The 25824-nt window shown below is 40.9% G+C and overlaps 1 protein-coding gene across 5 annotated transcripts in view; it reads right to left on the bottom strand.

Moving 5' to 3' along the window:
- EVL (Enah/Vasp-like) overlaps positions 1-25824 on the bottom strand; it is a 129212-nt gene that overhangs the window by 90447 nt on the left and 12941 nt on the right. For 4 of the 5 annotated variants that reach the window (XM_031553673.2, XM_085225624.1, XM_085225623.1 and 1 more), the window contains exon 1: positions 17842-17879. The exons of the other annotated variant lie outside the window; for it this stretch is intronic. In XM_031553673.2, coding sequence (XP_031409533.2) covers positions 17842-17864 — 23 coding nt within the window. In that variant the 5' untranslated portion in view covers positions 17865-17879. Of the gene's footprint in view, positions 1-17841; positions 17880-25824 lie in introns of those variants that run through there. 5 annotated transcript variants of the gene reach the window in all.

Here is a 25824-nt window from a genome sequence, read left to right as displayed (position 1 = left end):
GGGAAAGACTAATTGTAGACATTAGCTAAATTTGTTTTGATAAAGTACTGGAGATGTGTTGTGAACATTATCATAAAGCTTTTAAGCATGTTTTCATTTGAATTATGCACACAAGTCCTTTGTTAAGCTGGACTCCGTGCCCTGATTTGAATCCAGCTCTTCTCACCTAGTACTGAGTTCATGGAGACCAACCTATCTCATGAAAAGCAAGATTAGCAGCAGCAAGATTTGCAAAAGGAGTGCCATATCTCCAACTTCACGAGGACACAGGAGACAAATTCATTAGTGTAAGAGAGGCTGAAATACAAGTATAATGGAGGCAGAGTAAAAAAAAAAAAAAACAAAAAAAAACCAGAAAAACAGTAAAAAGAGTAATTTACTTGCAAGTCAAGAAATCTTTAGTTAAACTTTTACTGTGCCTCCTGAGGACGTTTGTAAGAATATCACAGTAGTAGCAATGATTACTTTTAAGTAGGATACGTCAGACACTCATTTAGATACGTATACAGTTAAGGAGTTGATACAAAGCCTGCTGAAGCCAGTGGATCCAAGAAGAGTCTTAGAAACCCAAATTCAGATACTACTTTTTTTTTTTTCCCCAAGTATCTAGAAAGAAAGTTTTACAGATTATTTGTGATCCGTGACTGAATACAGCTAATAGGAACTGGCTTCCCAAGTTATATTTATCTGAAGAATCTTTTTGATTTAAATGCTCATACAGTGATAATAACGTTATCTAGTTTTGGCAGAACACAGAATGACTAAAATTAGGTTTGCAAACATGCACTAAGAGACACAAGACATGCATGACTCATCTACTTCTCTAAGAGCCTCCTTGATAGACTATGGAATCCTCAGCGAGGATAATAATTTTCTCAATAAAGGCAGAAGATTTAAAGCAACCTTGTTACGAGCAATAAGAAGATACTGTATTTGCCCTCAGGTACCTCATTCATTTTCAAGACATCTAGCAATAGAAAAGCTTTTATCTGGAAAAAGTACTTTTAAGTATTTTCCTGGAAAGGTAGTTAAATCTGAATGAGCATGTTAAACCCTATATATCCTCACCTCCTGCCACAGGTGGACTTTACTGGGAAGTCATATTATAAAGAATGACAAGTGAATATGCAAGCAACTTCGTCCAGGAGGGGCAATTCAAAAGAAAAATTCTTAAGTATAAGCTATTTTCTGAAGGAGAATGTCTCAACCTTAGGATGGTTTCACCAGTAGAGATCATAGCATTTCTCCAGGGGAGTCTCGTTATCCTCGTTTTGCAGAAAGGAAGTCTGTTTTGGCCAACATCACCCAGTACCAGCAAAAAACTAGGTAACCTCAAGGCCTTGCTCCCAACCTACTCACCATATCCCACCATTTCCTTTCTGAAATCCATTCTGACTCCAGGCCTCTACAACTACGTGGGAGAAAATGAGAATAAATCCAACAATGTTTGACAGTAAGATGCTGAAGGTGCTCGGATCATTGCTTTCTACCCTACTCCTTCTACCTCAAAGATGATCTCCTGCATACCGTACATGCCTTATCCTCTCCAAACACTGCTGTAAGACACAACACTGCCAGAGAAAGGCTTTTCTTATCAGTGCCTCCAAGCATGCAGACTGCCTGGCAGACAGATTGCAAGAACCCAAGAACCTCAGACTCAGGCTTTCTGTGATGATGCACTCTAAAAAACCTGACCATTTAATCAAAACAACACTGGGTGACGGACATCACTGTAGAAAACAAATTATTGCACAAGACAAGGACTGCAGAAGGACAAATATTGCACCTCTCAACTTGAAGCGTGACTTCAAGTTGTTTGCATGCAACTCAGTTAAAATTCACCCAGCACTGATAAAGCTGATACTAAGTTCAGCTTTTCTGGAGCCTGTTGTCCAGAATTTCGTAGTCCCTGCACAGCCCCCTGCTGATATGAACCAACAGACAAAGATCTACTGGTATGTGGGCCACCATATCCTCAGTGAGAGGTGGATCAGCCGACCAACCTCCCGGTCTCACTAGCCCTTCTGAATGATAGAAAGTTGATGGGCAGAGAAGGGAGGCAGAAATTACAGTCCAGAGGCTAAAAGTTATGAAATGATAGCTGAGAGAGCTTTAGGCAGAATTAAAAATTATCTCAATCATCAAAGGAGGAAATCTTACAGGCTGAGACAGGAGAGGCCAGAGAATAAGAGATAAAATGGTTTCCCACCATCAGAAGTACTAAACTTTTCATGCCAGTTATCAATTTATGGCTAGAAAGAAAGATTTGGTCTTTATTCAAGATGTACCAGCAAAACTGGGTAGCCAGCAGAGAAGATGGGAAAACATAATTGCTTCAACTACTCCAGTATCCATAGCCCTTCCTTTCTTTCAGGACCTTAGGTGCTTTCTGTGAGATTTATCATCTCAGGGCCAAGGCAACACAAAACTGCCCTGGTCTTTGTACCTTCAGGGCAGGCTAAAAGAAGAACATCTAATGCTGGAGGTTGCAGTAGACAATGTGTCTGTATAAAGCAGGGGAGGGGAAAATGAAGGAAATTTATTATTTAACTGGTTTAGTTGGTGTAACTGGAGACACCAGGATGCTTGTTGTTGTTGTAGGAATATGAAAAAAAATCACACATCATTCGCCTTCCCACTTCACACCCAGAAATACAATAGTACCAACATTTCAGTTACTGGTAATAACTCCATTTTCTCTGCAAGCAAGAAGTCAAGAAACTTGGCATTTTTAAAAACGAAAGCTGAGATTAGATTTGTCATTTAGAATCTTCCAAAACTGGCAGGCCCTAGGCCAGGGCCTTTTCAGTCTGAGAGAGAAGCTATACACATGTTCAAATAAATGAAGTACAGGAAACTTGCATAAGAATACCTTCTCTTCTTTGTCAAGGAGAGAAAGCCCAACACTTCTATGCTTCACTGGTCAGGCACTCATGAAGGTGCTTAAAATACTATAATCAAAAGGCCAGGCTTCACAAGGAAATGCATTGAGGCAGATGGTCTCCATTCTGGCTTAAGAATTCAATTTTTCTCATGCCTTAGAAAAGCAGCACTCTGACAAAAGCATGTTAACTTTGACATTCTTATATTTCTTCTCTTAGATCTCCTCACAACCCTTCTTAGGTCTTTCTTAAAATCTTTTTGCATAGTCACCATCGTTTCAGTTGCAAACTTATACAGCAGTTTCACAGTGAGGAATTGGGTCTACTAAGCCAATAAATGCATCATTTCTTTCGTAAGGAAATGCAAGAGCATTTTCTGCTAGAAAGAAGGATCTGTTGTTAAGCACCTTTTGAACACATGCTACCGGAAGCAAAATACGCCCAACTATAATTAAGGGTAGGTTGCTTAACTAAATATTTTTTTTTGTCAGCTATTCATTTTAAAATGAAAATTTGTGGCCACATTATGCCATTTTAATATTGGAACACCCTCAACTAGAACATCTGTGTGCTTAACCAGCTGCTTTAAACAACTGCCTTCTTTAAAGCGAAGTCAAACAGATTATGTGTTTTATTATAGTCAACTTCCACTGTGGAGTTCATTCTCTCTCATGCCTTAGTTGTCAAGAAGAAAACTAACATTTCATCTCCAAATATAAAAAAAAAAAAACAAAACCAACAACAAAAACACATTTAGTAAAGGGACAGCAACCAGCATCTTATAACTGTGATAAAAACACAGTAACATTAAGAATGAGTTCCATATTCATCTGCTCAATGTTTGATAGCAGTTGTAACAGCCAAATTCTGTCACCCTGCAACTGCCAAGAACAAAGGAAAAAGAGATGAGCCCCTGGGACACGGAGGTAATTGTAGCTGTGAACTCAACACAGGCTTGGTTGTTGCACCTACTAACTTAAGATATTTATGTTCACATTCAAAGCATGGCAGCAATGCTCAGGGCAGTGAGATGCAAAAGCTTAGTCAGGTATAAGAAGGGATATGGGATTTCTTCTCCCAGAGCTCAACTTTTAAAGTTAAAATATATCAGTTACCCTTATGAAAAGGGTTTAAAATGTAAACAGAATGTAATGAGCCCACTTGGCCAAGTTTTCAGAACTCACAAGCTATGCCCAAGCACCATACTTTTTGCTTTTGTTATTCCCTGCTGTTTCACTGCTTACTGAATTATAAGCTTGACCCAAGAAGGAAGCAGTACTGCAGAGAGGAGATCTACAGTTAAAATAAAATGCAACAATTTAAGACGTGATGAAACAATGTCAACAGAATCATAGAGAGATTATCTTCTTGGAGGGAATTTTCAGTTTTTGAGAAATACTGCACCAGTGAAAGCATGCTGGTCTAGGATGTCATTTAAAAACAAAAAACCTGAAAAAATCCAAAAGGTTAAAAAAAAAAAAAAAAGTCAGCCGTCCCAGGTTTATTAGTTAAAGTGTTTCAAAATATAAAAGATCATAACAGATGACAACTACAGATTAACAATGTAAGTCACAGATCAGAGGTTCAGCGTACACTTCAACATACTTTTGTGTTTCAGATATTCACTACACTCAGAACCATATTAAAACCTCTGCAATTCTTTCTACAACTTCTCCAGCACCCCAATAGATAGATCATGAAGGAAGCTGTTCTCAGAGTCTTCCACTTATGGATAGGTTTTACTACCCAAGCAAAAGTAGCTCTTTGGACTTTTAAATACACCCTTCCTTTGAAAAGCTTCATGACACTCCATGCAGACATTTCAGTGGTTTGGCTGCTCTTGTAAGTCCCACATAGAGACTTTAGCCAAAGCACAAAAAGTGCTGCCAATGTACATCATAGAACTTAGCATACAGGGAAGGCTTTTATAAATATGATGTATGAATACATAAGGACATGAAGGGTTGTTGTAAATTATGTTAGAGTAGATTAAGAAGAGAATATTGATGTAGAATTACTTATGTTTATGTCTGTAAAGACAGACTACAGATGGCTGTGTAAGTGCCACAGGCACTGCATTATCAATATATTTCAAGAATTTAAGGTAAACTGAAGAACACAAACATTTTGGAAGATGATGTGTCAGAGAAATAAAGGACAGCAAAATGTTCTCTACAAGAGGTGCAATCAGAGCTGTGTGAAGCATCCCATGCAACACTGAACCTATTCAATATTCTTCTGCTTGTACCTGAATCACAAACCAGCTTATCTTGACTAACACCATATTTTACAAAGATTCTTATTTATTCCATCTCTTGAAATTTAAAGATGCATTCAAGCAGTAAACCATATTCAAATCATTGATCTCTCTTAAAGTCAATGAGACAGTATCTGGATTGTTCCCATATTTGTATTCTAAAACTGAAGTTAAAGCTAATGAAAGTTAAATTAATGGCCTAACGATCGAGGAAAAGCAATGAGAAAATGAAAATGCTACATGCAGAACATTTAGAGAACACTAGATCATCAGCAAGCAATACCCCTATAAGTAGCTGATTTAGGCAGAGACTTTATCCCATACTGTTTGCTATCTTCAGTTTGTCCTTGGTGCGGCTAGTTCCAAAACCCATCAAAAACTGAACAAGTCACCCTTAGCTGCTTGACAATAGCCCTACCAGGCTTGAGTTATCAGCGTGGGGAGAATCCACAATTTGTTTCTAATGTCTTTCTTTGCACACACTTCCTCTTTCTTTTAATAACCTCCTACGCTGTAAACTGTGAGACTACATTAATCCCTAATTTCTGTGTAGCAAGAAGTCTAGTGCTGGCAGCACGTATCATCAGCCAGACCAGCTGCAAAATCACCCTATGAGAAAGGTAAACTGCCGTAAGCTACAGTCTGGGCCAGCTGACATATTGGAGTTGCTGATGCTATCTGTTTGGAGTTCTGCTTCACCTCACCAGCCCAGCCAACCTATACATTTTGGTTCTTCATCCAAGCTCCCTTAAAACTTGAAGAAATAGAAGTGCTTATAGAGCATGCTTCATCTGCTTTTAAAGTAAGCAGCTAAAACAGGTCAGATGAATCGCATTAGCAGCAGCTTTTACTCTCCATTGATTACACAAGGAGTCAATAGGGACCAGGTGAGATTGTAGACATTCTGAGTTAGGGAAAACGAAGCCCATTTCAGACAGCTGCACAACTGCTTCCACAACACTGCTTATCCTCCCATGGCTGAAGCTGAAAGTGGGGCTATTTTCCACTGCAGAAAAAAGTCAAAAGGTGAAGTCAGCGAACCTTCTAGAGACTGATCTCAAATTTGTGTTCCCAACAAGACAAGGTCTTTCCTTCTAACATTTGAATTAAAAATTTGGATTGAAAGTTTGAGTGATGATTTCTATTCCCAGAACTATATCTAATCCAGAATCTGACCAATGGCACGTCCTTTAACCTTAGTTTTCCTACTAACTGCAAAGTAGGGATAATTATAACAATCACAGAAAGGCTTGGGTTGGAAGGGACCTCAAGGATCATAGACAGGGCCACCAACCTCCAGATCAGGTACTAGACCAGGTTACACAGGGCCTATCCAACCTGGTCTCGAACACTTCCAGGGATGGAGCATCCACAACCTCTCTGGGCAGCCTGTTCCAGCACATCACCACACTCTCTGGGAAGAACTTCCCCCTGACATCCAATCTAAACCTTCCCTGCTTGAGCTTAAAATAATTCCTCTTTGTACTATCATTGTCCCCCTTGTAAAAAGTTTATTCCCCTCCTGTTTATTATCCCCTTTTAAACACTGGAAGGCTGCACCGCTGTCTCCTCGCAGCCTTATCTTCTCCAGGCTGAACAAGCCCAGCTGCCTCAGCCTGACTTTGTAGGAGAGGTGCTCCAGTCCTCTGATCCTGCAGGAACACTGTCTTCATTGATTAACATCTTTGTAGTGTACTGGGACTCCAGTGCTCCTCATCAAAACAGAGATATTATTAACTAGTATACAAACACTATCATGATTACCACTATAAAGAGTACTTAGCTGATATTTACTTTTTAAACAGCTGAAATTAATTTGCCTGTAACATTTTTGGATAATACTCAGTGATATTTATATCCTAATTTCCCTGCGATTTGTGTCTTCTGATCTGACACATGACAACTTCACCACCATGTTCCCTTTTCTGTTGTCTAAATCATGTACTAATGCAAAACATTATTTTTTTTTTTACATTCTGCTTAATATAACTGTATATAAATAAATAAATATATATACATAGAAGCCCACACATTCTGCCATTAAATTCACCAGACAAATGAATTTGAGTTTCAGCAATATAAACAAACCTACAGGCTTTTGCCAAGTCTAATGGACAAATATGAATAATTCCTGCCTAGAAGCCACACTTGAATCACTGCAGACAGTTACTTGGGCTGGAAAACCACAGCAAAGCATCACTGTCTCCACCTTCCATTTCACAAATTCCACCAAGGAGGTACTCAGGAAAATGCTCACATTATACAAATGCCTGCATTTTAACCTGAAAAACGGCTTCCATTTACAGTAGGAATACACACATAAACATATAGGCACATAAATATATATGAATATATGTACTGTATCATGCTACAAAGGGAAAGCATCCTTGCCTCAGTGAGACCCACTGCATCCATGTTCGTGACCCAAAGCAGTGTGCCCAGTGCCCACAGACACGTATGTCATGTCTGGTAGCATCTGCTTTAAATCTCAGCATTAGAGACAAATCCTTGTTTCCCTGGCTCAGGCATCACAGTCATATTTGATCCCCTCTCAAGGTTACAGAGATTTTGGGTCTGCACACTAAGCACTGACTACAGAAACAAATGACTTACTCTGGCCCATATGTCTGACTGAAGAGCTCCCAGGACAAATGCAGCCTTCCTGAGTTGCAGCAAGCACTGATGCAAGAGGCTGCAATTCCTGCACAGCCAGACCTGTTCACCATCTCTGTCCCTACCCACCTGAATTTGCTTGGTCATCAAAGTAAAACTTAAAGTGACAAGCAACACCTGTTTCCACAGCTGTTTTCCACTCCCAGCTACATCTAATCTTTGCTTCATTGCCTCTTTTAAAACTTAATAATGGTTTCAGTGAGCATTCTCACTCAGGTTTCTGACTTCTTTACTTAATACTGCCACAGTTGGATTCAGACATCTGAAGAAATCTATGGTTTAACTAATCCATTCAGCATAGGAAGCCCTGGAAACACGCTTTCTGTCAGTCATCATTTTAAACCAAGAGTGCAAGCTGCTGTACAGTGTGTAATTTTCCACTGTAGCAACGCAATGGCAGGGTTTTGCTTTTCCTGCATTGCATTTTCTTAAATACAGCTCCTCTACCAGATGGGCTCCATAAAGTATAAAACAGGATGTGTATGTCAGTGCATACTTAAAATCAAAATTTCTATTTGTGGTACACACCAAAATGACTCTGTGTCATCCTTTTAAAGTACTAAGGAACAACTACAAGACCTGACTGAGTTCCGAGACTGTTTATTTGAATCTACATACATGTAATTTGCAGATAAAGAGTTTAAAATGTCGGAGGTTCTGAGAATGCACCAGAAATGTTTATCTGGCATGGTGCAGCCAGCTGCTTGCTCTGCATGGATCATAACCCATACAAAAAAAACTAGTGGGGATGCTTCCACCAGAACAAACCAGGAAAGCCAAGCAAAACACATTCCAGGCCTCAGAAGCCAAATCGCATATCTACAAGGAGAAACACTCCATGTCTGACCCCTTGCTCTCCCCTCGCCCACACACACAAGGGCAGCCAACTGAAATCCTGAGTGTTTGGCAACGGGAGCTGCCCTGACGTCACACAACGTGGCTGGGCTCAGAGAGGATGTGGGATGCTGCTGGGACTGAGCTGCACAGAGCTCGTACCCACAGACACCCACAGGCAACTCTTTCACATCAAAGACATGGACGTGATCACTTTTGGGGGCAGAGAACTCTATCTAAACGTGAGTAACTGGAGCTCGGCACTGAAGTGATGACAAGTGCATGGCTTCCCCCTCTGAGCATCACCACTCTTCCACAGGCCTCAGTGCCAGGAAGCCGCATCGTATTTCAGGATTGATTTTCTCTTACTTCAACCTTCAAAGCCAGGATGTTGCTACATCTTTGTCAGCAATGTCAGAATTTTCCGCACTAAATCAGACAATTTTTTCATGTTAAATTATCTAGATACCTTACATGCGCTGTACCCTGAGGATTCATACTCTTCACTTTCTTCTGTAATCAGATGTTTTCTTTCTCCTCCTTCTCACTTTGCACTTTAAAAATAGTTTAAATAAATGCATGTCTTTATTTAATGAGCCTGTTCTGTCTGAGCACCTTTGGAAATTACCATTAGTTATCTGCACCAGCTAAAAATGACTATAGGGGACCTACTGATATGAATGCATTACTTGTTATTGGTACCAACAATCTTGCTTGACAGCACAATAATGTCTCTGAAGTGTGATCTTTTCCTAAGGTTGTGTTTTTTCCTCCACCCTTTGTAGCACTAAGCACTTAGGATTCATACATCATTTGCTATTTTTCTTGCAACAATTGTATTGTCCCAATACCATAATGGAATCAGTCCAGTTGCACCACACAGCACAATTACATTTGACTCAAAGGCCTGCCTTGTTTGATTTTGAGCATGGTGAAGCTTGGGCTGTATTCCCTGTTTTCAAAGGATGATGCAGTCATCTGGTATAACTGGGACATGCATTTATTTCTGCCCAAGTGGTACTGTAACTGCATGTGACCTACAGCATAGGCTCTAGGCAGAAACCTCCTTCACCGGTGACAAAGTCACAAACAAAACCTGCTTACACATTTCTTCTGCTATGACAGAGTTCTTCTAGGTTATACGTGAATTTTTCTTGATTTTGTCCTTTCTGCACGTTCTTCTAAAAAGGCTTTGACCACCACTGCCTACCTATACCTATCCATCCATCGCACACATTTACTGATACATCTCAGTAATGTAAAAAGCACACAGGGGATGATTTACTTCACCAACTTTAGAGGCTTCCTACTGAAGAATTCTACATCAATCTTATTTTCCTGCAACCTGATGCTCAGAAAAATCATGGATGTAAGAAAAATAGCAGCTTCTAAGTACGATAGATAACATCATAATGCTCACTCTCTCCACTCTGCAATGCACAGAGATGACTGTAGAATCAGATTTTCCACATTATTTAGCATTCAGAAACAGATTTTCAAGTAATTAAAACATTCCACATGTATACGAACATTTAAATACAAAGGCTAGTTTTCTTTGTAAATAGCATCCAGCTGGTCTTGCTCCCTAGAATAAGAGTACCTACGTGCTCTTGTGAATATCTGATCCACACAAAATGATTCTTTGCTTGATTTTTGAAAAAAAATCCACTCCCTCAATTAAAAGAACATTACTTTGATCTCAAATAATTTACAATGGATGTTAAAAAGAGTCTTACCTATTGCAAACTTTTTAACCTAGCTTTATAATAAACAACCCCTTGCTAAAGAGCATCGTATCTGTGACAGTTGGACAGAACAGCATCAACTCCATGAATTGCAGTTCATAGGAAACAACATCAAAAACTGCTGTCTCATCAAGCAAAGACGTTCTGTGCAGAAACAAATTATTTCTGCAAACCTTTCGTTAGATCAGTTCTTACGGTCAGAATTAAGGACACATCTTTAGATACAAAAACTCTCTTCAGCTTGAAGCACAAGTTTCAATCGTTTATTTTCCTAAACTTTATCTTTTTCTCCTTTTATTTCCTTGAAACTTGTTTCTTTTCCCCCCCTCCTTTCCACCTCTCCCACAAACAGATTTAATGGGAAGTTAGTTTAATGAAAATGTTTTACGACATTGCTTAAATTTGATACATTAATAAAAAGCTGCAGTCTAAGTTCAAAGAATTATCTTTCTTCTGGGTGGTTTAATAAGAGGTATTTCCTTTCTCTTCATACACTACCTCATTTGTACCTTTAGACTGCAGCAGCTACAACAGCACTATGAAAGCATGCTTTACATATGTAATTCCATCAATACAGTCCAATCTCTCCTGCGTTGCAGGTACATGCTAAGACTCTTTGCTAGGATGTGGACAATCCAGATTTAAACCCAGCTCCGTGTGTGATCCTAAGAACATGTTTTCATCCCACATCACCCAGAATCAGGCAAAGTAGAATTTTAAGTGAGTCTTCATAACCAGAACCCACATGGGGACACCATGCTACTTGAACGACCTAAATGGAAATACTCGTGCTTCAATTTCTATCAATTGAGAAGTATCACAGCGTGTACTTTCACCAAAGTGGAGCAGAGAGTTTTGTTCTCATTTATTTTCAGATTCAAACCCTCAGGTCTACTTCCATGGACAGATCCATCCCTGAGCCTTGTCCTGCGGTCAGCTTTGCCAGGCTGTTACCCACAAATCTCACAGCACTTTGCCTCACACTACCTATTGCCTGGGAAAGTTTTCCTCAGCATCCCTCTCACCCAGGTTCTTTCATCTCTCAAGAAGTACTTCTAGTAATGAAGCATCAGCTCTCTTGACGTTTTTTCCTCCATACACAATGTCTTCTCCACCTGTAGCTGATAAACATGAAACTTGCGTGGATAGGGTTCAAACTGATGGAACAGATATCAGAGAAAAGGAAAGTGGGAACCTAGGCACCTGTGGTGTCACATTGGTTGACTCAGAGCTGGGACAGGGCACCTCAGGAAGGCACCAGCACAGCAAAACCAAGCACTCACCCCTAAGAAGCTGGCCCTGCCAGTAAGAGATGGGCAGCAGATGTTTGAAGATAAACTTCAAAAGATAGAAAAAATGCTTCAAATCTTTGAATGCTCTACACTGAAGGCTAAACAGAGGAAGTAGGAGAGAGAATGACTTCTCCTAGTGAATGCCCACAGGTGGTTTTAAAAGTTATCATTAATTTTGTTCTTTAAAGGAACCATCTGTACTTGCATGTTTGTTTTCATCTTAAAGATTGACATCAACTTCCATGTGTCTTGATAAGTGGTTTCAGTTCTGAAACCTGTGTCTGGATCCTCACTAACCAGAACAATCCACTGCTTGTTTGTAAACGTTGTTACAAGACTGGTTTAAAAAAGAAAAAAAAAAGAAAAAGAAAAAAAGAGGACGAGGGTCTGAAGACGTACATTGGATGAGGATAGAGATGAGAGAGACAACAAAGAATGCAAAATATCAGGTTGCCACATCCACCCAGCAAAGGGAACAGAGAGAAAATTTCTTGTTCTTGCAGATGTTTTACACTGCAGTAGATGGTGAGTGACCCAGCCAGGTCTTTGGCACTGAACTGCTCCATGGGTTGCACGGTTGGACTGGAGAAAAGACAGGGGCACAGCATTCTTTCCCAGACAGCCCCATGCTTTGGGACTAAACACACGTCCCACACAGTTTGATTTTGATGCATCTGGAATTTACCTCCTACCATACACTCTGAAGCTCCTCCAACCTAATAAATTATGAGAATAGCATACGCTTATCGTCATTCCCAGCAACAGTATTCTCATAATACTTCCTTAGAAGTATTCCTCTCCTCTTCAAATGTATCTGTGTTGAACCAAGGAAATACACGGCAACTGCAGTGTCAGTTGTCACAGGGAAAAATATGTCAGCAAAAACATTTGATTCAATCTGCTGTGTAAAGAAGCAACATTTCCTCAGGGCTTTTGCCTCGTGTGGATAAATAACAACTGTCCAAAAATCAAGTATCTAAAATCAATTCTGAATAACAAAGGGCAGATTTCAGGCAATTACCTTCACACACAAAAAAGAAATAATCCTAACTGGTTCTTTTTTCTTTCTTAATTTGGCATCCTGGTCACAAACTTAGGTGTGAACTCTCACATGAAGAAAGATGCAAAAGAGCACTACAGATCCTAAAGCTGTAACCCTCTGGGCACACGTATTTTCCCTGGTGAGTTGCATCATATGGAATATTCACATGCGCAACATGAACAACTCACCAGTCTCTGTGTGTAATCAAAATACATCAATGATGTATTTTTGTCAAGTTTTGCATTCAATTTTGGTGCATTGGCACAAGGACAAAATAAATGCACACTAGTAGCTAGTTTGCTGGAGGTCTGCTTGCTGAGCAAGTGGCAATGCAGCAAGTTTGCAGCTTCCCCTGGCTGGTAAAGCTGTCTTCTTCCAGCTTTTAGGTTCACACCTTGGTGGTTGTTTATTAAGTCCCCACTGGGTATGTTGAACATGGCAATGCACGCAGTTTAAGTTCAGCAATGCAGAGTAGCAGGAGCTGAGACACTGCAAGCAATTACATGCTGCCCAAACACCATCCCTGGATTTTCTCCATTTTAAACTTGTTTGCACCATTGTGTTAATGCCTTTTGACTTCAGTAACAGTTATGCCCTGATTCTTCCACACTCCTGTCAGAAAAGACTAACTGCACTATTTGGTGTGCTTTTCTCTGTCTGCTCCATCTCAGCTGGAGGTCAGAGTCGCTGACTTGGGACCATGATTTGTTTCACCCCTCCATAGTGCTGCAACCCCATCACCCTTCTCCACAAAGCCACACTTTTGTAGCAGCTGAAATCTCCTTTGGCCAGTCTCCTGCTGCTTCTTGTTTATCAGTATGGCCACATTTTTTGCAGACCTTATTTTCTTTAAGGAACAATTGGTGACACAAGTAAATCTTTTTGAGTGCTTCACCTAGAGCTTCAAAAAGTTGCTTGACTACTCCAACTACAGCTGCACTTCTGAAAATTAGGACTATTCAAGCAGCCTCCTTTTTTGGAGTGTTCAGCAGGAAAAGGCACAGAAGAAAGGCCTGCAATCCTTCAGAGCAGCAGCCTTTTTTCATTTCTATAAATGGTTTTGCTATTTCTCTGGGGCAGGGGAAAGGAGAAACCTCCTGGCTCTGAATTTTAACACTGGGAGTTACCACCTGAGTGCTGCTGATGCTTTGGGGATCATGAGGTTAAAGGTTCTGTACCCACTATAGAAAGGCAGAATTATGGCACTGAAATGCTTTATGTTCATTTTGACTTCGCATCAGCAGATTTTCTTCCTCTGCTCATTGCCAGCTATGTTGAAAGCCTCATTTTCCTTTTTGTAGCATTCTCAGGTTTGCTCAGTGGATGGGGGAATAGAAGATGCAGTTAAAAATACCGTGATGCTGTGGTGGGCGGTGTATCAGAAATAGACAGACAGTGGCTCACTGCAAAGAATACCAAGTAATATCTCACAAAGATAAAGGCATGGCAACAAAAAGAAAAAAATTGCATTTGTGTTCTGCTGCTAAAGAGCTAAACCTGGACAGAGCACAACTGAGAAAAGTACAACTTGTGGCCAAGTGGGCAAGACCTCCTTTTGGCTTCATGTGCAAAGATCTATTACAACTTCAGTTGGAGTCAGCAGGAGATGATAAAAACATGGCTAGTGAGCAGTGTTATCTCCAGTCCTAAGCAAAACATATGCCAGGCTTGGGGTTCTACAAAGACAGCACAGAAACTCAGCATGGAAATGGATGCAACTGGTACCTTGCACAATCCAGCTGCCTCCACAAACTAAGAACCAGCTTTACTCCTTTCACCTTCACTTCAAAATCAATTGCAGTTTTTCTGGAGCTATTAGGCACTTCCCAAGAGCCAAATAAACCCATCTTTACCGGTGCAAGGAGCTACAAGATCATTAAGTGGATTTACTCCGTTTTTTTCTCCAAGGCTTAAGTCCCTGTTCATTCAACAGCAACCACAGGGGTAACACTCCATCCCAGAGGGCTTTCACAAACAGCACACTGGGGTTATTCCATCCATCCATGCAGGACTTTCCTGCAGAGAAAACCAGTGGCTGCTTAACACTCAGCACTAATACTCCAGCACCATTTAGCCAGGAACTGAAGAATGCTGCATCAAACTGAAACTGCTGGGGAATACTGGACAGACAGACTGAGAAGGCATCTCTTGCACTGGGGTACCAAAAGCCCCACTACCCATCTGGTGAGTCCTATGGGTTTTTGAGGCCCAGCCCAGAAGGCCAACTGTATCCTGGGCTGCGTCAAGAGTAGCGGCCAGCAGGGCAATGGTAGGGATTATCTCCCTCTGCTCAGCCTTCCTGAGGCCCCATCCGGAGTACTGCATTCAGGCCTGGAGCCTCCAGCTCTCAAAAGAGGTGGAGGTGTTAAAGCAGGTCTAGAGGAGGGCCACTAAGATGATCAGAGAACTGAAGTACCTTTCCCGTGAAGAAAGGCTGAGGTAGTTAGGCTTGTTTAGCTTGGAGAAGACAAGGCTCCAAGGAGACCTCATTGAAGCCTTCCAGTACTTAAAAGGAGCTCATAAACGTGAGGGAAATCAACTTCTTACATGATCTGATGGCAACAGGAAACACTCTTAAACTAAAAGCTGGGAGATTTAGGTTAGATGTTCAGAGGTAATTTTCACTCCAAGGGTGGTGGGACGCTGGCACTGCTGCCCAGAAAGCTGTGGGTGCCCCATCCCTGGAGGTGCCCAAAGCCAGGCTGGATGTGGCCCTCAGCTGGTGGGAAATGACCCCACCATGGCAGGGGGTTGGAACTGTTCGGTCTTTAAGTTCCCTTCCAACCCAAGCAATTCTGTGAGTCTATGGTTCTGTGACATAGGCTCCTATGGGCAGGCATACATGGGGTGGCCATCTCCTCAGCCCTGGACACTTAGTTACCCTGACTGGATGGGTACACTGAAGGATGCAGGCAACTGTGCTTCTGCAAGAAGCACGTAAGTACCCATTTGCAGGTCACAGTCAGGCTGCTGGGCAGGTTAGATGAGGGTAAGTTTATGGTTAGTCCACAGGGGAAAATGTCACCAGCTTCCAAGCACCAGGGGCCATTAGCCCAGAGAAGAGTGCCATCTACTGATCCACCAGCTTTGCATCCATGAGCATGGGGGAGAGACTTCCACCTCACTGCTCAACTTGACCAACCTTTTTTTTCTTTATCTTTCAAGATATGCTTTGATCCCATCGAAGCATAATATAGCCACAGGCATGGGAATAATCATACCATACAGAACCCATCAACATGCAAACACAACCTTAACAAAACACCACTGAAATGCCAAATAAAACAAATGCCATTTAAATGCTGCTATACAGAAACCACAGCCTTAACAAAGTGAAACATTAAAAAGAAAAGATCTAGTATTCTGCACATTAAATGTTAATACCATTTTCAAAGCAAGTCTAAGAGAAGACAAGTAATTTAATAAGCCTAATGGGTGTGTAATTGGCATTTGACCATTCTTGTCATAAAAGTAGGTGTCTTCCTGGCATGAGATGTGTAGGAACAACACTGAAAGACAGCTGAGGCTTTTAGAACAGAATTTTTAAAAATACCATCCTTCCCACTCCCCTCTCGGGGTAGATTTATTGAGAGTTCCACTCTGTTAAGAAAAGGATCAATTGGATGAAATACAAATAACTGTGGGCATAGTAAGTGGCACAGTAAGTTTGGAGCCCATTTGCAGCTTAATTTACTGTCAACAATCAGTGATGTCAAGATTTCAACCATCTCCTGACAGCCCTATGACAACTGCAGTTACACAGCATTATCTCGTTTTCCAGTAAAATCTTTTCACTCAGACAGCATCATATTGCATCTCACAACAGGAGAAGCATGCTCTGCGAGCCTCTCTCCTCAGTATTTATGGATGGAATCAGAACACCTCAGAGGTTCCTGCAATTGCTTTTACTGCTTTTGACACTGTTCACTTCCACAAAGAACTGATCAGTAAAATATGAAAAAAGGGAAATTGCCAGTATATTAAATGCTCTAACAAAAGACAGAAGTAATATTAATTATATTTTGTCTGATGCTAGAAAGTTTAAATTTTAAAATATTTGGTATAGAGTGTTCTTTGTATATACAAAGACAAACCATCCTCTCATCTAGTTACATACTTGGTCAAACAATCTCTTCTCAAAACTGAAAAGAATAGAATATGACACATGATGATGATGATATTCAGTCACACCAACGTATAATGAGATGATCCCTAGCGCCTGCTACAACACTGACACCATCTTACCCAGAAATTTTACAACACAAGTTATGAGAACACAGGGAGCCAAACAAATTAAAAAAGAAAAAAAGAATGACACCCCCTACCCTGTAACTACAAACCAGATTTTTTATTTATTTATTTTTTTTAAGTCCAATAATGTTTTACTGCAGAAAAAATAATCAATTTCTGTAGAAATTCTGTTTCCTGCCTTCAAATACTTGCTACAGTTTTAAGAGACCTCAATACTTGCATAAGGACAGAGTTATATTGGAGATGGGGGGGCAAAGGCAATGCTAAGCAAAACCAGTAACAAATAAAAGGTGTTAATTTCACACTCTAACAAACCCCATTGCTCTAATGTTTGCAAACATGAAGCCAAACCCGACAAATTCAACCATATCTTTATTTTAAACAAAATTCATATGGAATTCTGCAACTACAAGATTATGACAAACAGACACGTATACTCTGCAGCAGCATAAAATATAATCCTATATACAGTCCAAGCATCAATTTTCTCTATCACAATCAGGATTTTATCTCAAAGGAGCATCTGTCAGATTCTCAGGAACCAAAAATAGCAAAGACCCTTTTAAACAGAACAGTTTCTGGTTTATATTTATAACTGCACTGCACTTGCTGCTCCTGGCTGCACGGCTATGAAATCTGTGCACGATACATTCAATTACTCAGCTTTGCACTTCATCATGCGGTTAGCTACCGTTACCTGCATCTTACCCTTCAAGCACTTCTCCCCATGCACAGGGTAAAGGTTTAAAATGCAAGAAACATTCACACATTGAAGAACTAACTGTAGAGCTGACTGACATTACACAGCAAAAACCTGGTGAGAACAAAAAACCGAGCACACTGATGTATAAAACAGAGAGCCTACCTGAATTCTTCAAATGCATACATGGCCTAGTAACTACACAAATGCTCTGAAATTTAAAAATAATCTTCTTTACGTGCAGGAAAACCATTTAGTCTGTCAAACTGCAGCAAAATGCATAATGATGAGACAGAATATTTGAAATATTCTGAAGAGAAAGGGTATGCAGATACTGGCCTGCAGCCTACAGCTCAGCCAGCTGCTGACAAGCAGCAGCTAACAGGGAAAGGCGATAGAGTACCATGTGATCATTCCTGCAAGTCTGATTAATGCAGTATACTCCAAGAATACAGGCTGATATCTTTATTATTCAAGCCAAATAAGTCAAATACTGTACATGACAGGCTAAATTATCATCCACATGCCACATCAAAAATCAGTAAACACAAGCTGAGGACAACAGAAAACTAAATATATATCGTAACCCAAGAGATTAATCTGGCCCATTCAAGCCGATTTTCTTACCTTGTAGTGATATTTTATTCTGTGCTTTTATTCATATAAACCACCAATGATGCAACAAAAGGCTGCAGCCACCAACCTCCCCTTCCATGAAAGCCAGAACATTTTAAAGGAGTTTATCTACTAGTAATCATTTCCTCTGTAGTCTATCCCCAACCAGTTTAACTCCTTCAGCCCTGAATTCCTTGCCGTCAGTGCCATTTGCACTACCGCGTGGGCTTTTCTTGTTTTGTAGGGTTAACACTCACAGCCCACCGCCATGCCATGGAATGAAGCTGGTTAAGAGCCATCTCTGCCAGGCAGAGGAAGGGCAAGGGGAGTGAGGAAAGTTCAGGATTTCGTGGCATTGCGGTAGGCGAAGGAAGATGCTCCAGCTGCCTAGCAACAGCGCACGCAATCTCCACGGCAACAGAGCTGTAAGGCTCCCGGTGCAGGAGACCAGGGCTTGGGGTGCAGCCTGTGCCCACTGCCCTGAGCACGGTCCATTCTGCTGGCTTTGGGATTGCATGGGTCCTTATGCATGGGGAGACCTCAGCAGCCCCAAACAGACACAGCGATACATTAGGAGGGATGCAGAAAGATTTTGTCATGCTGTTGTGTGCACACCAGGGTGAACCTCTGCATCTCTGGAAGGGAGGCAAGATTTAAGGATGCCAGGTTGGCCCAGGCAGAAAGGGAATGGGCTGCTGGCTGGAAAGCAGGCTAAGGAAGGGGAGCATTGGAAATGACAGAGTCAGATTCTGGGAAAACCACTTCTCACTTGGGAGGAAAAGATGGTGGGGCACTGCCAGGGAAATGCAAGAGCAGGCAGCTCCTCCGGGCTACTCCCCACCCCTTTTTCCTTCCCTTTTATAGCTACAGCCCATTCCCAGTACAGGAAAACATTCCCACATGGAGGGGTTTGGTTGATGTATGAAACATCCACCCAGACCCAACCATAACTCTTAAAGAGCCTCCAGTCACCCTGCTTGAGGAGAGCAGTTGTCCCATCAAGCTATGGGATTCTGAGAATGGTAGAACACAGGCAGCAATGTCACCAGGAAGCAGCAATCTGTGACACGCCTCATCAGCATCTGAACCCATGGTGCTGATAAAGTAGACAGAAGGGGCTGAAGCAATAAGAAAAGGCACTCTTGGCAAAGAATCACCACTGGAAACACTCTGAATTTATTTGGGCTGTGGTATATATATGCAGTAATGACCTTGGGCTTAGTTTTATTTCCTTTTAAACAAATGTGATAGTATTAAATGATAATAAGGGCACACTGTTGGAGCACAGAAACACATGCAGTCACACCATCTGATGCAAATGAATTATTCTATAGGCATCCAGAAGGAGAGGAACTATTCAGAGGTACTTCTGCTTATAACCTAATAAGACATTAAGACTACCACAAAGGACACAACCTCTAAGGAAAGTCATCTTTCATATTTAGGATGTACCTCACTACACGTATGCTTACTGAACACCGTGCCCAAGAGCCTTGTGCAAGGTAGTGCCCTGCCTCGGACTTGTAGGAAACAGGATTTTACCTTCAAAGTCAGAGTTAGCCAAGATCTCACCCAACTGAATAAGGAAAGCCTGAACTTTGGTTTTCTTGTTCACCCCAACCTCACTCTGACTTGAATTCAAGTGGAACAGGGCTGTTTTTCACTTGAAATGCTAGTGTTTATTTATTATGCTAGCCGAAATAAAAACCTTTCTACACAACTAACAGCAATTATAGCATACAGCTTCCCCTAAGTATCCATTCTCTTTGAAACAGAGTTTACAAAAACACTGCCTGGTCTTCCAGTTTCTGCAAGAGCCACTATGCAAATAAATAGTCAACTGTTGAAGCGATGGCTTCCCTTGTCAATGAGCTCACTGTGCTCAAAGGCAAACACACTCCAGAAGCTTTCAAAGAGAGGTCAGCTGCTGAAAAGGCTCCACTGGGATAACTTTTTTTAACTTCATTTTTTTTTTAGCCAGCAATTTCACAACCATTTGTAGCATTACAGACAGCAAGAGCAGGGCTCCTATCCTGTAAGATAACCAAAAGTGCCATTTCTGGTTAATAGATTAGTAGGATTCCCAAATAAGGCTGGAAGATCTGAGACGATCGTGTCACTTTGTCCACATGAATGAGGATCGGTGTGACATTACCTAACAGAGATCACAGGGACTTTCTAAAGCCTCATGAACTCATGGATGGCAAAATAAATAAATAAAAGTGGGATTATAATATCTCCTTATGACCTCTTAGCAAAGAAGGTTGCAATTTCTCATGCTCTAAAACAGATTTCAAGTGTCAGCAGACAGAAGCAGACAGAAATAACAATCAGCAACAAAAAACCTTTTACAGGAAAACTGTTTACTACCCCTACCAGGCTGTAAAATCAGTCCAACCCCTGATGAAAAATGTCCACAGTAACACAAAATTTAATTATGACTTGGAAAAGGAAAATAACTCTAATTATAGCTGGGGAGGGATGGGGTGAGCAGTTAAAGGAATGGGAACTGAGGTACTCCCATCCCACCTCCCAAAGTATTGCCAGGCAGATGCAGCAATGATGGCTCCCACTGAAGCAGTTCTGTAAGTTCTGGAAAACGTGTCGATTTAAGTCCAGTCTTTAACAAACAAGAGAGATGGTAAGAGAAAGAGTAACCTCTGATGATGAAAGCTTGACAAAGAAGCAAAGGGTACGAATAGACAAACCAGAACAAGGCAAAAAGACAACGGTGACATTTCTGGTTCTAGCTACTACTTAAGTGGCACACAAAAGCCCTGTGCTGATAGTCTGCATAAGAGCTTAGTTTCTGGAAAAACAGCAGCTTGTATCACTGGTACTCAGTATCTCAGTTGCATCACTCTTAGTCCATTGACCTGAGCTTCCACCAAAGCCTTGGCCAAATGCTAGGTGACATTATCTGATCACAAACTGAGATATTTTAACGAGATAACTATTTATACCCTTGCTGAAGAAAGGGAAAAGCTACTAACATAGCAGACTTCTGGCATTAAGCCTGTATTATCATTATGCTGAAGTGACATTTAGACCATTAAAAAAAAAATAAAAACCTATTAAAAAAAATTCAATTCATGAGGAAGAAAGTAGAAGGTGAAAAGAGAAGCAGAATGAACCAACAGCTCCAGCGTTTCTGGACAGTGGAAGATACAGCAATCACAGAGAGCATCCCAGAAAATGCTGAAAAATCTCCTTTCAATAGGGTGTCCTCTGAGTTCAGAAGCCTTTCCCAGGCTTAAGAAAATAAGATTTAAAAGGATTACTCAAAAAGAAGAAGGAATGGCTATCTAAGTTCATTCAGGTACTGAGAAAATAGCAGAAATAATTAGAGTACCTTAAAGTCTTCTGAACAATGGTATATTCAATATTGGAGTATTGACTCAAACCTTCAGCTGTTGAGGGAGAGGGCGGAGAGGAAATGAACTTTTTTTCCCCTCTTTTCACCAATTGGATTTCTATTACACGTTGCCTTAAAACTTAACATCAATTTTGCTGCACAAGAATAGTCTTCTCATCTACATTTCTGACTGCTCATTTTCATCCGTAGTCTTCATTTATCACCAAAATTTGATTTCAAGAAGTTAGCCTTCTTAAAAAACCCTACCTGTGGCCACATTCATATAGCTTTAACACAAACAAAAAAAAATAGCACAGCAAACTTCCCCCTCCCAGATTTGGCCCCAGTACACTTCGTGCTTTGCAAACCGAGAGCCTCAGCCTGGCCACAGCACAGCCAGTGCCAGGTTTTTCCCACGTTGATCTCCCACAGCTTTACTCTTATCACTTTGGGAGTACCACATATCATTTTCATGAACGGATACTCTGTACCAGGTGCAGACAAGCATGCAGCACAATGCTGAAAAGGAAAGTTTTCCCAAACATAGCCCCATCTGCCTCACTCTGGAGCTCAAGGGAAGGTGCACTGCAGTGAATCAGAGAGAATGGGATTCTTACTGAGTTTCTAATCAGCCCTTGGGTATAACACCACATAACAATCTGCAGTCCAACAGAACTGAGACGGTCTGAACGAAAACTAAAAGCTGCATACGAATTATTGAGCTATCAGTCACTGCAATGGTACCTAAAATATCCAGTCCAATTTAGAACTGTGTGGTTCTGATTGCTGTATAAAGCTGAATATTGAAAAGGTCCCTAGCAGTTTAAATAGACAAGACAGACAGCAGAAGATAAGCATATTTGAGATAAATGTCAAATTAGTAAAAGAAGAAATATGGTCATACCACGAAATATCCAAAGAAACTAAGATTCACCCTGTACAGTCTGCAAATCTTAGTTGATATGACTAAGACTTGAGTATTTGTGCCTGAATTTCTGCCCGCTTATGAAAAATGATTTAAAACCATGCAAAATCTCTTCCAAGAAAAGGCATGAGGCTGCATGAATTTGAAATGAAAGGAAGTAATATATTATTTATCCCTAGATAAGCAACTATCAACAACAGCTTTTTCAATTCAGAAGAGATTAATTTGAATCATACTGCACACAAAAGTTGCCTCAGCAATTACAAGTTATGCTACCTCAGTATTCACCTGACAGCCATACCATCTTACTCCTGACACACGTTTGCTGATTAGCATCTTAATCTTTTTAAACATTGAGCAGAAGATATAAAGGACTCTCAGAGAAAATTAATTGGAGCCATGGACTTCCATTTGGAATCTTCCTTCAAGCTTGTTGTAATTAGCTGACTTTCTCCAAGTTTTGAGGAATTAATGGGAAAAAAGAGGAGCAGGAGGATGAGATTAGACATGCATCATCACCACTATCAAATAAAATATCAGTGGATATGGAAAATATCCACTGACATTTATATATTCTCTGAATAAGCTACTGGGCTCCTGAAAGCACAAACTGACAATAAATCATTTGACACTTATGTGTAGGGTATACATTGTATATAAACCAACCTGGAAATGTATATAAAAACAAAAGTGGAAGTGTGCACTTTAGACACAAATACAGCTAGTCATATACCACCAAAACCACACTGACTTCTTGCTATTTTGAAGGAAGAAAATGTTGCAGATCTAAAAAGCATTTTAATTATATACTAGCATGTTTGCAGCCAAAGGTATCTGCCATGAACTAGGCAACTTCCCATCCACAGTTGAGGATATTAACATCTACTGACTTTCAGACTCATCATTAAGTACACTGGCAGGACAGAAATTGTACTTGCATGGAAAATACCAGAGTTTACTTGACAGCTCTGGTAAACACTGAAAGAGTGCAGCTGTTCACAACTGAGCCTTTTTATACCTCTGCAGTCTCTGGAAAGATGGTAAAAAGCAGTAGCAGAAAAATCAAGGCTAACATTTGGAGAATAGAAGCAGAACTGTAACAGCAACCACACTGCTGTTGAGAAAACTCCATTGGCACAATGAATCTGTTGAACAAACTCTCTCCACCACCGGACTACAGTGCCAAGGTTTTAGGAGCTACTGGCTTATGAGGATTTTACAGACACATCAAAGCTCAGATCTGATCATGACCCAGAGTTTCACCCAAGACATATATGGATTATCCATCATGAGGTAAAGAATTTGCCAAGATTTAGCTTATTGCTATCACATCAAGGTCAGTATTGCTTCCTCTTCCATAACAAAACAGTAAAGTCCTAGTGTTTCTCTCTTAGAAATGAGGTCGCATGTTCATGACGTGCCAAAAACAACAAAAAAAGAGAAAAAGAATTTTTCTTGCCCTGGTAGCTGATGCAAAAGATGTTAGAATAAACATGTGAAGGAATTATTCATTATATATTGAGGAACTCTTTGTTCAGAAACAGCTTCTGACAGTAGCACCAGACTTAAACTGTGGCAGTTTCAGATTACTCACTTCTATGAGCACATATGGAAGTTTGGATTGCTCCAAGGCTTCAGGATAGCACCCACAAGCAGTTTCACACACTAGGCCATACTATTTTACAGGCTGGTGAGACATGCTGGCTGTGGGATGCCACCAGAGCACCTCTTGGGGAAAGGTTAGGACATCATACCAGTCCGGTTCCAGCCTCCCTTGAACCCATAAGTCTTGGCTACAGAAGATGTGAGGATGTGCCATCACATCCTCACAAACTCATCCATGTCTATAAAAACTTGGCAGGGGTGTAAAGAAGACAGAGTGAGACTCTGTGCCTAGTCACAGGAAAAGAAGCAATGGGCACAATTTGAAATACAGGAAATTCAACTAGCCTACAACTTTAAGACTTCATTCTACCTTCTCCCTATAATGCTGGAGGAGAGTTACAGGTGCCCAAGGTTATATTCTAAAACACAGGAGACAGATCAGGAATGCCTTTTTTGTTCTTCACACAAAGAAAATGAAAACTGAAAAAATGACTCATCTATTTAAGGACCTGAGAAGTATCAGAGCTCTTGATCCTGGCTGCTCCTGCAGGACATCTTGAGGAGACAGTGGTACTCTCCAGTGAAACATTATTAGGTTTGACACTTTAATTAAAGGAGGTGTCAAAATTAACACAAAAATATCTTTTTTACATAAGCATGTTACACTTCAGAATTAAGTGCATGTAAATTACGAAATCAGCATAGCAGTCAGAGCCTTCTCTCAATCCATCAGCTGGGCAGCTTTCAGGACATCATCTGAACATCATCCATTCTCCAGTTTCTAAGTGCTAGTGGGGATGAAATTCGGTTTCCTAACATAAGGACAAGCACTAATACCCATAAAGAAGCAAAATAATAACACAACCCCCATGCTTTGGGGCACCTTCCTTTATCTTCCACACCCAGAATTTTCCATCTCTCTCCTAATTCTCCTGTGAGCTATGTAATATCATCTGGAGGCTTGCTTCAGGACCTCTGCCAGCTTCTGGCCCTGTGCTGTAGGCCTTTGACAAACCAAACCAATCCTGCCCAGTGTCCAAGCCCTGGCCGCCCTCCAGCATGACCGCAGCAATACAATTTGCAGCCAGAAGATATCACAGCTGGCTGGAACTGTATGGTCTACCATTTCTCAACTTAATGACCCCATTTTCTCACTCTGACTCAAAAAAAAAAACCCAAAAAAACAAAAAAACCACCTGCTTAGACAGCAAGCTGTGATTAACTACTTGCGGTACTACAGGTCGTCTTTTTACTGCCAAGGAAGGAGCACCTACTACAACTTGCTCTACAGTGCCATGAATCAAGGTTAGCACTGCACCCACTGCCACGCTGACCCACGCCAAATGGGCTGTTCACCAAACCCTACAGTGAGCTGCAGCAAATGAAAGCTTTTTTCTCCCCATAGTTCTCACTGATGAAATGCTGTGCTGCTTCACTGCTGTCTTGCCTGGCATTGCTTGGGGTTGCCCAAAACCAAATATCCCCTGGGGCTCTGGGCTCCCACGAGCCTTGGCCATCTGCTGCTCATACCTCACTTGAGTACGATCCAACCAGTTTTGACTACTCACATATATCTTCAAGAATTAATTTTTTATTCATGAGACAAATCCTACTTGCTTCATCTTCAGAGGTAAAGTGAGGTGAGCTG

Source organism: Meleagris gallopavo, chromosome 5 (assembly GCF_905368555.1).
Source record: "Meleagris gallopavo chromosome 5, MGAL_WU_HG_1.1, whole genome shotgun sequence".
Classification (NCBI taxonomy): domain Eukaryota; kingdom Metazoa; phylum Chordata; class Aves; order Galliformes; family Phasianidae; genus Meleagris; species Meleagris gallopavo.
The sequence above is the reverse complement of the archived record's forward strand: the minus strand, read 5'-3'. Positions and strand labels throughout refer to the sequence as shown.